Source organism: Notamacropus eugenii, chromosome 4, assembly GCF_028372415.1.
Source record: "Notamacropus eugenii isolate mMacEug1 chromosome 4, mMacEug1.pri_v2, whole genome shotgun sequence".
NCBI classification, from domain to species: domain Eukaryota; kingdom Metazoa; phylum Chordata; class Mammalia; order Diprotodontia; family Macropodidae; genus Notamacropus; species Notamacropus eugenii.
In genome coordinates, this window is record NC_092875.1 from 75,630,296 (window position 1) to 75,644,386 (window position 14,091).

The 14,091-nt window shown below is 39.7% G+C and overlaps 1 protein-coding gene across 1 annotated transcript in view; it reads left to right on the top strand.

The window, feature by feature from the left end:
• Window positions 1-6,182: 6,182 nt before the first annotated feature.
• LOC140502246 (adhesion G protein-coupled receptor E2-like) overlaps window positions 6,183-14,091 on the top strand; it is a 53,653-nt gene continuing 45,744 nt past the window's right edge. Inside the window, exon 1 of the mRNA XM_072606537.1 lies at window positions 6,183-6,210. Coding sequence (XP_072462638.1) covers window positions 6,183-6,210 — 28 coding nt within the window. The remainder of the gene's footprint in view (window positions 6,211-14,091) is intronic.

Consider the following 14,091-nt stretch of genomic DNA (forward strand, 5'->3'; position numbering starts at 1 on the left):
AATTGAACTCTTCCAACATTCCCCTCCAAACAACTTAAAAATAGTGTCTCAAATCAAATCAGATCAAAGGTCAGAGCGAGACATTTATTCAGCCTAAGACAATTTAGGAGATTGGCAGGAGAAATCTGTGACAACAGGGTGGGACCTGGCCTGGAGTGTGGCAGGGGCATCAGTGGTAGGATTTGGAGGTGGTTGCAACAGTGGCAACAACAGTAGCAACTTCAGAGGTTCCAGTCCACAGATGGTAAGGGGTCAGACAACTGGTTGGAACCTCTTTGATGGCACAGGGTACAACTGGCACTGACTGACAAGTCTTTGCCCACAGAAGTTCTGGGTTGCAATTCCAGGGTGTAGAGGAGTAGTGTTGATCAGTCCCAAGGAAGCAGGGGCTTTGGTCACAGTTACAGGGACAAGAAGAACACTAGCATTTGAACCTACAGAAGAGCAGGGATTCTTCCTGGGTAGAGTATAGACCAGGAGAACCACACCTCTCCCTGGATCACATCCTCTTGGAAGCATTGAAAATTAATTCTGAAATGAGCAACATGAAAAAGCCAGAAGCTTGGCACAGTGCCTCTCCAATTCCAGGTGAGCAGAGCCCAACTTTAACATAAGGTACAAAGTGAAGAAAGAGACTGAGAAAATGAGCAAAGAACAACAATAACAACAAAAGAACTGGATCATAAAAAGCTACCATGGTGCCAAGGAAGATCAAGCTATGAACTTAGAAGAAGAGAACAACATGAAAACAACTACAAACAAAGCTTCAAAGAAAAGTGAAAATGGGACCCAAGACCATCAAGAATTCCTGGAAGTGTCAATGAAAGAGATAAGATTATTAGAGAAAAATTGGAGAAAGAAATTAGTGATATAAAAAAATTATGAAAAGAATATTAATAGCTTGGTAAAAGAGGCATAAGAAATACTAAAGGAAATAACAACTTCAAAAAAAAGAATTGGCTTAAAAGACATAAAATTCACTGAAGAAAAGAACTCCTTTAAAACCAGAATTGGTCAAATGGAAAGAGAGGTACAAAAGGTCACTGAAGAAAACAATTATTTAAAAACTAGAATTGGGCAAGTGAACGCTAATGATTCCATGAATCCTTTGAGAAAGAATCAAAGTTAAAAAAATGATAAAAGAAAAAGTGAAATGTCATTGGAAAAAAAAAACACTGACCAGGAAAATAGTTTAAGATCATTTAAGAATTATTGGACCACCTGAACGTCATGATCCAAAAAGGAGCCTAGAAATCATATTTCAAGAAATTATCAAGGAAAATTTCCCTGATATCTTAGATGCAGAGGATAAAATAAATACTAAAACAATCCACCAATAGTCTCTTGAAATCGATGCCAAAATGAAAATTCCTAAGAATATTACAACCAAATTCCAGAGCTTCCAGCTCAAAAAGAACAAAAAAGTGTATGCTGCTAAAAAAGAAATAATCCAAATATCAAGGAGCCACAGTTAGGATCACACATGACTTAGTGACTTCTACATTAAAGGAGCAGAAGACTTGGAATAAGATATTCTAGAAGGCAAAGGAGCAACTATTACAACCAAGAATAACCTACCCAGCAAAAATAACTGTAATTCTTCAGGGAGGAAATGAATATTTAATGAATCAAAGGATTTCCAAGCATTCCTGATGAAAAGAACACAGCAAAATAGAAAACATGGCATTGAGACAGAAGACTTGAGATCCATAAAATGTAAACATGAAAGGGTAATTATAAGGGATACAATAAAATTAAACTGTTTATGGAACATTTAACTCCTAAGAAATTTATCATTATTAGGGCAGTTAGAAGGGGTCTACAAACCCAAATTAACTACGAAAGAAATATGAAGGAAGATGCTATCTGCATCCAGAGAAAGAGTTGATAAGTAAAATGGCATAGGTATGAATCAATCATGTTAAGATGTTCTCATGTTAGGATTGAGAAACAGGGCTACACTGGGAGAAGAGGGAGGAGAGAGGTAGAATCCTCACATAATAGAGTCAGGCAAGGAAGATCTTTTATAGTGGAGGGGAAATGGGGTGGGTGGTGGCAGGCAATACTTGAATCTCAATCTCATTGGAATTGTTTCAAAGAGGAAAGAACACACACACATACACGCTAGGTTGGGCATAGAAATCTATTTTAACCAATAAGGAAATTAAGAGGAAGTGGATAAAAAATATGGTGGGAAGGGGTAGATTAAAAGGGAAAGCAGATTAAAGGAGACAGTGGTCAGAATCAAAATAGACTTTTGAGGAAGGAATGACTGAAAAGAGAGAGAAAAGAATAAACACAAGAAAATAGAATGGAGGGAAATACACAGTTTGTAATCATAACTGTGAATGGGGATGGGAGGAATTAACCCATAAAATGGAAGCAGATAATAGAATAAATTAGAAACCAGAATCCAATAATATGTTGTATATGACATACTGGAAACAGAAAGACACACACACATACACACATACACAGTGTTAAAGTAAAGGGCCAGAGAAGAATTTATTATGCTTCAGCTGAAGTAAAAAAGGCAAGGGTAGCAATCATGATCTCAGACAAAGCAAAAGTGACTTTATTAAAAGTGATAATCAGGGAAATTACTAAAATGGTACTGTAGATAATGAAATAATAAAAAAAATCATGTTAAGTTTCTCTGATAAAGGCATCATTTCTCAAATATATGGGAAACTGAGTCAAAGTTAGTGTTTTTAAAAGAGCAACTCTCCAATTGATAAACGGTCAAAGAATATGCAATTTTTAGAAGAAGAAATCAAAGCCATCTATAGTCACATGCAAAAAATGTTCCAAATCACTATTGATTAGGGAAAGCAAATCAAAACAACTCTGAATTACTGCCTCCCTCCTATTCTACATGACATGCTGAAGTGGATGAGGAAAAATAGGTACATTAATGGATTGTTGGTGGAAGAGTGAAGTGATCCAACCATTCTAGAGAACAATCTGGAACTACACCCAAAGGGTTTAAAACTGGGCATACCTTTTGATCCAGCAATACCACTAATAGATATGTACCCCAAAAAGATCAAAGGAAAAGGCAAAGGATCTATATGTACAAGAATATTTAAAGCAATTCTTTTTGTGGTGGCAAAGAATCCAGGATTCCATGAGTCATCTTATACCTAGATTATTGAAACTGCTTTCTTTATAGAGGAAGGAATGGCACATTCAATTAAACAATTACATTGCATTACATCAATTACATTACAAAATCTATTACATTCAAGGCATTGCACTACGTACTGTTCAGAATACAAACATAAAAATATTTTAAATTTAATTTATTTTATTCTAAACTTAAATAAAAGCATTTCCATAACATAAAAGAATAGAACAAAAGATGATGGTACATGAAACTTCAAATATATCATGTACAACTTATTATTCATTTAAAAATATAATAAAGTTATCACATAAATTTCTTTTTTTCCTATTTTTCTTCAATGGTTAAGGAAAGGATTTCCATATACTCACTAAAATTATGGCAATCACTGGTTGTACAAAACTCCAGATAAACTCTCTTTGAAGGATGAACCAGCAGCTAGGAAAAGGAAGAAAAATAAATTACTTAAGAGCAGACACAGAAAATAAAAAGAAGGAAAGCCTCCTTTTCTCAGGCGACTGAAAGACAGATCCAACTTTGATTGATACAGTAGCCCTGAGACTATCCTTGCATTAGCTTTTACATCTGGGTCTTGGTCCATTTGCCCTCTCACCAAGTACTGTTAACCCTATTCAGGCCTTTGAGTGACTCACCTAGACCATTTCAATTGCTTCTTAACCAGTCTCCCTCCCCGGAGTCTTTCCCCTCTCCAATCCATTCTTCACAAAGATGCTCCTGCAACCATCCTGATGCACTGTTCTTAGCAGTTTCAGTCATATGTATAAAATCCCCAAATTGTTCCCCGTTTTCTACTGAATAAAGTACGATCTCTTAATTCTGATATCCAAAGTTTCCAAGTATCTAGCTCCAATCTCCCTTCCAGCCTTATCTCAAACTCCTTTTCCTCTCAAGTACTACATCCCAAATGGGGATATTTACTCTTCAATTTTCTTATGCCATGCTTTCCAATCTTTTTGTCTTTGGACACACTTTATCTCTGGTCCAGAATGGAATCTTCACTGTTTAAGGCACACCTTGGGTGTTACACTTATTCTGACCCTCTGCTTTCTGTTTAGAACAAGTATTTCCAATGCCTCTTAGAAGTGAAGCATAAAAAATTCAGCGAGTCACAAAGAAGCTAAGAAAGGCATATGCTATCTATTCCCCAAAGCTTTCGAGTTGATGTTCTTTCCTTTGCCCTTGAAGAGAATTTCTTATGTAAGTTTCACCAATTTCAGGTAGAAAAAGAAATTCCTATCCATATTACATTTGGGGTTTTTCTTTCAGGTGATAGAATTTAAGCAGGAACTCACTTCATAGGGATTGTAGCTACAGACATGCAAGACAGAGCATAGCAAAAACTGAGATTGTCTCTGGAGAAGTTTGGAGGAGGGTAAGTGAATGACTTGAGACTTGGAGAACAAGGGGGAATAGGAGAAATTGAGGAAAGATCATATTAGATTCAACACTGATAAGACTAGCCACACCATGAACCACAGCTATGAGGAGATCACTTATTGCCATCTCTGTTTCTTCCTGCTTTGTGTTGTCTCAGAATGGTGGTCAGGGAATTTTCATCAAGTCTCAAAGCTCAGAGGAGGTGAGGAATAAAGAACTTAGATTCCTGTTAGAGTAAACCTTTATCTTTTCTTTTCAAAAGTGCTTTACATTCTGTTTGATAAGCTAGTCTCAGTAGTTCCTGGGCTGTATTTCAATAAATCACATGGCAATTACATACATACACTCCCCACCCCACACATACACATATTGCCAACTCCTTCAAGAGAACTTGGTCATAAATGAGTTTCCAAGTGGGGGAAATGGGACTTGGAACAGAAGTGAAGGGATTTTTTTATTTGGGGCAATTTAGAATATATTCTAGATCATACCCCTAGATCTATATAAACCCTGGGGCCTGCTGTAGCTGCCTGGAATTTGAGAGCTCAGGCCAACATGAGGGAACAGTGGATGACTGCTGTGTAATCAGAGAACCATCTTGTAGGCAGTGTTGGAACTGGGAAAAACTGCACACTGGTAGTCTCTGTGCGGGTGGCCTCTAAGTTAATGCCAAGTGTTGGCCACAATATTATATTACGCCTCTTTCTGGCTAATTAATTAATTTCATAGTAGTCTACTGCTCTCTGTAGAATGCAGAAAGCAAACGAATGAAGGGTATGAATGAGAATCACTCTGGTAGCACCTCCAGTTAGATACTTAGCCCACCCAATGTCACCTATTTATCACATTCTGCCTAAAATGCTTACTTCTGAACATCTCATTTCTCCTCCCTGACTCCATTAAACTCCATTAAGATACTTGAGAGCAATAAATGTTATTCTTATTTTTACATCCCCAGTGCCTAACACAGTGTTTTGAGTGTGGTAGATGTCGAGCAAAATTTTTATTTCCTTTCTCAACTTTTGACTTGACTACTCTGAACTACAAATGCTTGTATGAATAGTGGAGGCCCTGGGCAGATACATCTCATTGTTGCCACAATGCTTAGGGCCAAGAAAGGCTTTTCCTGGAAAGAGCTCTCTGAACTGCACCTAGGAAAAGCCCCTGGTACACGTGGGTTCCCTGGAATGGCAATGTGACCTATCATAGACCTTGACAGCAGGAGGCATACATTTTAAAAGGATGGGAAATCTTGCAATCAATTAAAATCCTGGCTTGTGGGAGAAGGATCTTGAATTGTAAAACTAAATTGGGAAATATGGAAAAGACTGAATTTTAGAACATAAATTGGGTTCGTAAGTTATTCCAGTGGGGAAATGCTATGACTTTTCTTACTTCTTAACCATCCCATAGCCATTGGGGTCAATCCCTGCAAACACAGCCAGAATCGTAACTGGGATCCCATAGTCAAAAGGGTACATGAATTTCTTCTTGAACTGACCTGCATTGGTGTAATTGGCAACCTTGAGGTTCCTGATAGTGAGGAAAAGGTGCAGGAACATCCTTCCAGGAACATCCAGGTGAAAGCAGCCAGGTACAGGTCATGTAATCCCCCACAATGATGGAATACAGGACCTATGGAGGAGGGGATATAGAAACGATGGAGATGTTTGGTGGATGCATGGAGGGTAACGTCCACATGGACTCACAAGGGTTGCCTCAGGGCAAGACAACGGTAGAATAACATTCAGTTCTTTTGGTCTTTTGGAGCATTCTACTAAGAATCACAAAGTTCTAGACTAAAAGGAGGCCATGTGAGATTGTCTCATTCCTGCCCTAAACCATCCAAGAGCATGATAAATAGATTTCCTTTCTGAAAACAAACAGAAGAGAGAATGCCATAATGCCTCTATTGTCTTCCATCCTGTGCTTATTAATTATAATGAATGAACTCATTCTTAAGCAGAAAAAAGTCAATGAACCTCATTTTGTGCAGTTGATTTCCTCTGCAAAAGTTTCACTTAACTTCTACCTTATCTGCTGTTTGGTCTATGCCAATGAGGAAGAGAAGGTCAGCCAGGAAGAGGCAGAGGGAGAGCTGCAGTTGGAGCAAAGTGTTGGTGCCCCTGATGGCTAGGCACAGGAGGGAGGTGAGAGCAGTCAGAAGGAGACACAGCAGGGAGAGGCGGAGCCCCACATAAGTGATAACTGTCAGCACCCCATCCTCCACCTATGGCCCAGCAAAGGAGAAATCCAAGTCAGTGTTCTAGATATCAGACTGATAGAACCACATGTAGCAGAAAAGATTCATCCTCAACATCCGAAGGTCTGGGTTTGAATCCTGCTACTTCTCCTTTGGAATTCTCTGACCTTAAATAAGTTACTTTACCACTAGGGTCTCCATGCCCTAATCTATAAGGGGGAGAGAATAAGCATTTATAAGTACCTGCTAAGTACAGGCTAAGCACTTTTTATTTGCTCCTCATAACAACCCAGGGATATGGGTGATACTCTCTCAGGATTACAGATGAGGGGAAAGATTGAGAGGTGAAGTAGTATTAATGATGATGATGAAGATAGTAATAATAATAATAGCAAATATTTATATTGTTCCTACTATGTGTCAGGCACTGTGCTAAGCACTTTACAGCTATTATCTCATTTGATCCTTATAACAACTCTGGGAGGTAAGCACTACTATTATTCTCACTTTACAGATGAGGAAATTGAAGCAAGTGGAGGTTAAGTGACTTGCCCAAGGTCACACACTGCTAGTAAATGCCCAAATCAGGTTTTGCATTCAGAGTTTCCCTGACTCCATGGCTCTGTCCACCAATTGGCATCAGCTGCTTCTGCCCCTATAAAACAAAGAGGTTAGACTTTATGATTCCCTTAGGCCTCTTTTGCATAAAGACATCCTATGAATCTCCTGTCTCATATGCTTCTTGCCTCTTGGAATGTCATCAAAATGTGGGGTGGGAATTTACTGTACTGAGTGACGTAGTATAGGATGAGAATTTACATTAGAGAACCTGACAGCATTGGATGTGTTGAATTGAGTCCTAGACCTGGGGTCAGAAAGACCTGAGTTCAAATCTAGCCTCAGACACTTACTACCTGTGTGACCCTGGGCAAATCACTTAACCTTTATTTGCCTCAGCCTCCCCATCTAAAAAGTGGGGCTAATAATAACACCTGTCTCCCAGAGCTCTTGTAAGGATCACACTGTACAAATGCTAACTAGTATTGTTAGTTTGGTGAATTTCTGCAAATGTATTTTTTTCCAAGCCTTAGGCTTGGCAAGGGCTCCCAAATGCCCCATGGGTGCTGGCAATTTAATTCAACAAATATTTAATGAAAATATCTGTACAGTATATAGTGAAATGAGTAAAATTCAAACCCTGTCTTGTGGAAACTTACATTCTAGCTGAATGAATGAATGAAACTTACATTCTAGTTGAATGAATGAATGAAAAAACTTACATTCTAGTTGAAGGAATGAATGAAACTTACATTCTAATATAGTTCTATTCTGTAGGTCTCAGTGTGGCTACTGGAAAGCACAGTGGACTGGAAGTCAGGAAACTAGATTTCAAGTCCCAGAGCCATAACTTCCTAGCAGCATGACTGTGGTCCTTGGAGCATGACTCCTCCTTGGACAATAAACCAAAGAGTCTGAACAAAATGGGCTCTAGAGGCTTTCTCAAATTGAAGGTTTTGAAATAAATAGAAACAGCTAGAAATTAGAAATGGAAATAACTAGAAATGTACACAACTTTCTGATAGGAGGTAGAATGGAATAAGTAAAGACTGGAAAAGGATGAGGGTGAGATGATGCTTCCTGGCAATGCTGAGACATGAATGTGTTATGAGAACCAGGATACAGGGCTGATGAGAGCCATCAAGACAGCAAAGGTGGATAGGTGGTTGCAATTGCAGGTGGTATGAGTGTCATTCATTTTCAGCCTTCCGTGGACCAGCCAGCCCCCTCTTGGGTGCTTTTCCAGTAGACACAGAGGGTGACCTGCTGGCCTAGGCTGTAACTTTCCTGGGAAAAGAAGAGCATTTGCGCCTTTACTCAGGGTGAATTTCTTGAGTACCATTAACAAAGTATTGCTTCGTTCTCAGCACCATGGCAGAGGAAGGGGACCTTGAAGGATATCCAAATTAAATAAAGAATAATATCTTGAGAGCCAGGAAAGAAACCAAAATGAAAAGGTTCATTTTAAATCCAAGCCCAAACCCAGGCCATCATCAGTCATCCTGACTTTTGTCCTGCCACTTTGGGTGAGAGAGTGAGACTGATGACTTTGTGCAACTCTGTTTCACTTACATCCAATTCACGAACAAGTCAAGATGTCACCTCTGATGTCACTGGTCTTCTTAAAGAATGAAGGATAAAGGGGCAATTAGGTGGCATAGGGGACAGAGTGCTAAATCTGGTGTCAGAAGGACCTGAGTTCAAATCAGGCCTCATACACTTAATACCCATGTGACCCTGGGCAAGTCATGTAACTCTGACTGCCTTCCAATAAAAAGAAAGAAAAAGAAGGACAAAGAAAACAACCATGAATGTGAAAGAAAACTGGCTTGGAATCTGTTGGTCACTCTGTAAGACTCCCTCAATACTCCTATGAGGAATAAGCTTGTGAGTCCAGTCCAGGGACCATGGACAGGGGGGTAGAGTAAAAAGGATATTGCCATTTGGAAAGAGGGTCAATTAATCAACTAATGAACATTTATTAAGCACCTATTGCCATGTTTGAGGTGCTCATTACTTCCTGAATTCTGCATCTCCTTCTGGCTAGGTAGAATTGGAGTTCAATTGCACAATGAGCACAATGAGCACAATGAATAAAACAATCTCTATTCAGTGCTTTGAGATCCACACATCAACTGCCTCTCACTTCAGTTAGTGCCACTCTGTCCTCTGAGCCTCAGTTTCCCTCATGGAAAATGAAGAAGTTGGACAAGATGATCTATATTCACCCTCATAGCCCTTGAGAGTCATGGCTTTCATTCACCTAAAGTTTGACAGGTCAGAATAGCACAGCTGGTGAGGTTGCTGTTTTGTCCCTGGCTGATGGTTCCACTCACTACCCTCAACTTTAGGGAAATATTGTCCACCTTCTGAAAATACCTGTCCTCAGAGAAAGATCCATCGATGATGTGCCCCAGGGTAGAATCAGAGAGAAAACCACAGCACTTTCACCTGAGAAGAACCAATCAGAGCAAGGACTTCAGTTCCCACTGGTCTCCTTGGCTGGGGACCCAACTATGACTGGTGGGTATGGGGAAGGGATGGAGGAAGGACTCCCACAGGGCTGCACCTGTGGGGAATGAGTTTCACTTAAACTGTTCTCTAGGCTAGCTGTCTGTCTCCACTGCACTTTAGAACCGTAGTCCCTTTTTCCAGTAGCAATTCTTAAAAACTGGCAAAAATAAGGACTGATCTGGGGTCAAAGGGAAGGAGAATGAGCCAAAGAGACCCTGAATTAGATCCCGTCTGGTAGGACATGTAGCCAGTCAAAACGAGATTGTATTGTATTGATTGGTTTTGTTTTTAAAGGGAGTTTGTACCAGCACACAGGCCCAGAAAACAACTAACAATGATGAAAACCTTGTCATAGTGACCCATCTGACTAAAAGCTTCTACATTTTCAATCTGAGGCTAAAGCCAAAGATGGAGAGGAGGGAAAAGAAACATATACTGACAAGTTCTGATGCTCATTTTCTTCCCCTTTCCCTTGACTTTGTTACACAGTTTGCTTGCCTGTCTGTCTATTTCTCTCTGCTTCTATTCTCCTCCCTCTCTCCCTCCCTCCCTTCTCTCTCTCTCTCTCTCTCTCTCTCTCTCTCTCTCTCTCTCTCTTTCTCTCTCTCTCTTTCTCAGACACACCCACAAAAACACACTCCATAAATACACACACACACATGCCACTACAAATTTCCTACTGAATTCCTTCCCATTCTCTGAAGCCCACCTAAGCTGTCTCCTCAAAAAAACTTTCCCCAGTCTATTCTGTTCTCAAATCTTCTTCCTTCCTAGGCCTCACAAAGCAGGTTGGCTCACACCTTTACTGTGTATTTACTATGTGTGTTAGTGTGGGGGGGAGATAGAAGGGGGAGCAGAGAGGGATAGGGAGATGGAGGGAGAGGAAGCGAGTCACCAAGTATTGGTTAAATGCTTCCTGTTTACCAGACACTATGGTAAACACTGAGGATGTCAAGAAAGGGAAAAACAAACACATCCCTTCCTTCAAGGAGCTCACAGTTCAATGTGGGAGGGGAGAGGTAACAGGCAAATAACTTATACATGAAGGTATATGCAGTGTAAAATGGCAGGTAATTTCAGAGGGAATGCCTTGGTTGAAAGGAGGAAAGGCTGGGCAGAGACAGACACTGGAAAAGCTTGTTACGTGTCTCAATGTGTTTTGAAGGAAACTACAGAAAGCAGGAGGTGGAAATGAGGAGAGAACTATGCTGCTAGAAAATTCTCATCTGCCAGACATATATATCCCACGAAAATCAAAGAGCCAGAAAGGTCCTACATAGACAGAATATTCAGGGCAGGAATTTCTGTGACAGGAAAGAATTGTAAATAAAGTGGCTGCTCACAAATTGGGGAATGACTATACAAACTGTTGCATGAATGCGATGGAAAATTTTCCCTTCTTAAAAAATGACAGTTCAGACACACAGGAAAAAATTTTATATGGACTAATGCAGAAGGAACAAAGAAGAATCATAAAATAATATTCACAATGACTACAACAAATTCAGGTGTAAATGGTACAATAAAATTAAACTATGTGTATCTATCAAGCAAAACACCGCAAAGAGAGCCATGAATCAAGATGAAGAATTGCTGCTAATACCACCAGAATTTCAAAGGACATAAAATCCAAGAAAAAGCCCAGTAGTAAAGCTTATGATCTCAAATTTCTATGTACATATACAGACAATTTAGCCAACATGTGAGATTAAATTATAGGTCTGAATTCAAGGAAGCCAATCTGACTTTGTGGGTATCACTGAGACCTGGGGATGAGATTCATGATTGGAATGTAGTTCTGGTTGGGCATACATTATTCAAAAGAAACAGTGATGGGAATAAAGCAGGTGCATAGCATTGTACATTAAGATTTATATGCTTAAATCTAGGAACTTGAAGGAAGAAGTATTATGGAATACATTTGAGAGAAGATAAATGGAGGAAAAACAAAAACAGTTCTATCATTGGAGTAACTCCAATTCTACCTAGCCAGAAGGAGATGCAGAATTCAGGAAGTAAGTCACATGCCTAGCACAGAAACATGATATAATAATAATGAGGACTTCAATTTTCCTGAAATCTGCTAGAACTCCTCTCTGTCTCTCTATCTCTATCTCTCTTAAAAACCAAGCATTGTAAACTTGACTTAACACTAGTTTTATCCTTCAAAAAAATGAAAGGACCGACAAGGAAGAAATCAGTTTTCAACCTGATTCTCTTAAATAGGAAAGAACTCTTTGCTTGTTTGCAAAGCACAGGGTCTTTGTGGGAAATGACCACTTCCTCATTGAAAGGGTAAGAGAGAAGGAAAATAGCGTTTTACGTAGTTGGACACATACTTCACATTTTAGCTAGCCACTACATTCTAGCTAAAAGGATGATGCTCTGAGCCTTCCAGCACAGATACTGAACTGGGAGCTAGGACTTCAGTTGGAAGTTCAGCTAAGGAGGAATTGACTTCAGTGGTCATATATATTGACTTCAATGGTCATATATATATATATACATATAAATATATATGTATATGTATACACACACACACACACACACACATATATATACACATGTTGGTTGATTGGTTGATTGTTTACCTCAGGTTGAAGTCAATCCCTCCTTAGCTGAACTTCATGGATAGATAGATAGATAGATATCTACATATATATATGTGTACACACATACATACACATATATACATATCTATTATGTGTATATGTATATATGTGTGTATATATCATTTGGCCCAAACAAACTACATCCTTGCATACAGGAACAATTGACGGATGTGATTACTAGGTGATCATCAGTGGGTGGTATCTGTGGGTTTGTCCTTCGTTGCCAAAGAAGACCATGCCATCAGAGAAATGATGACATGACTTGCACTTGACTTTGTTTTCAGTGAGAGAGGGCTATGGAGGTCACCAACCTCACTTCTCCTCCAGAGCCATCTGAATCCAGTGACCAGATATTCATCAGGATGACTGGAGATGACCCAGGAGGAGGCAGTTGGGGTTAAGTGACTTGCCCATGTTCACACAACTAGTGAGTGTTAAGGGTCTGAGGTGAGATTTGAACTCAGGTCCTCCTGACTCCTGCACTGGTGCTGTATCCACTGCACCACCTAGCTGACCCAATTTCAAAGGTATACAACAAAATGGAAGGATTTGGAGGTGAGACCCTAGTCCAGTTCTTTCATTTTACAAATAAACAAATTAAAATATAGAGGGGTAGCTACCCAAGGTCACACAGTGGTAAGATCTGAATCCAGGTATCACAATGTCCATACCTTTCAGGTAAATAGATACAGAAGTAGACCAGTGAAAATTGTACATGAACTTCTAGAGGATCTCTGAGAAGAAAGCATTTATTATTCTAATGTTCTCCAAGTAACAAATATTGTCAGAAACACAAATGTAATGGATAGATACATAGTTAGATAGCACTTCGTCTTAAAATGATGAGAATTTCAGTAGACCACAGGTTCAACGTGAGTCAATAGTGTGATAAGGCAGTCAAAGTCAGTGTGATCTTGCGTTTCAGCTTCTAGGAATAGGAAGGTGGTTGTCCAGCTATACACTGCCCTTATCACATTCCATCAGAAGGGCTGTGTTTCCTTCTGAGCTCTACAGATTTTGAAGTGCACTGATAAATTGGAGAATATCCAGAGGCAGGCAATCAGGATACTGAAGTATCTTGAGTCCATGCCATATGAGAACCAGTTCAAGGAAGGGAGGATTTTAGTATGGAGAAGAGAAGGCCCAGGGGATGCATTATAGCTATCTTCAAGTACTTAAAAATCTACAATGTAAAAGAGGTAATAGATTCATTCTATTTGTCACAGGGGGAAGAAACAGGATGGATGACTGGAAATTATGAAGAGGCAAATGTATAGTTGATGTAAGGCAAAAACTTCCTAACAGAGCTAGCAAAAATTCAAGTAAATTGCCCCAGAAGGTAGTGGCTTCCTCCTTGTCTGAGGTCTTCAGGCAAATGTTGGACACCCAGTCACTTGGCAGTCACATTGAATTCATTAGCCAGTATGGGTGAGACCAGATGGCCCTGAAGTCCTTCTAACTTTGAAATTCTATGATTCAGTGACTCATGAGTGGGTCAGGGGTTCCCTGGGCTCTGTCTTAAGAATCTCCTCAATAACCTTTCTCCTGCTCCTTGATGAGCTAAGTTTCACATCTACATCACCTTATCCTTCTCACTGTATATTATCAGAGAAAAGATCCCCTTTTCTAAACTTCCCATGCCTGCTACCCCTCAACTTCCTCCACCCCAGAGACCTCCCAGA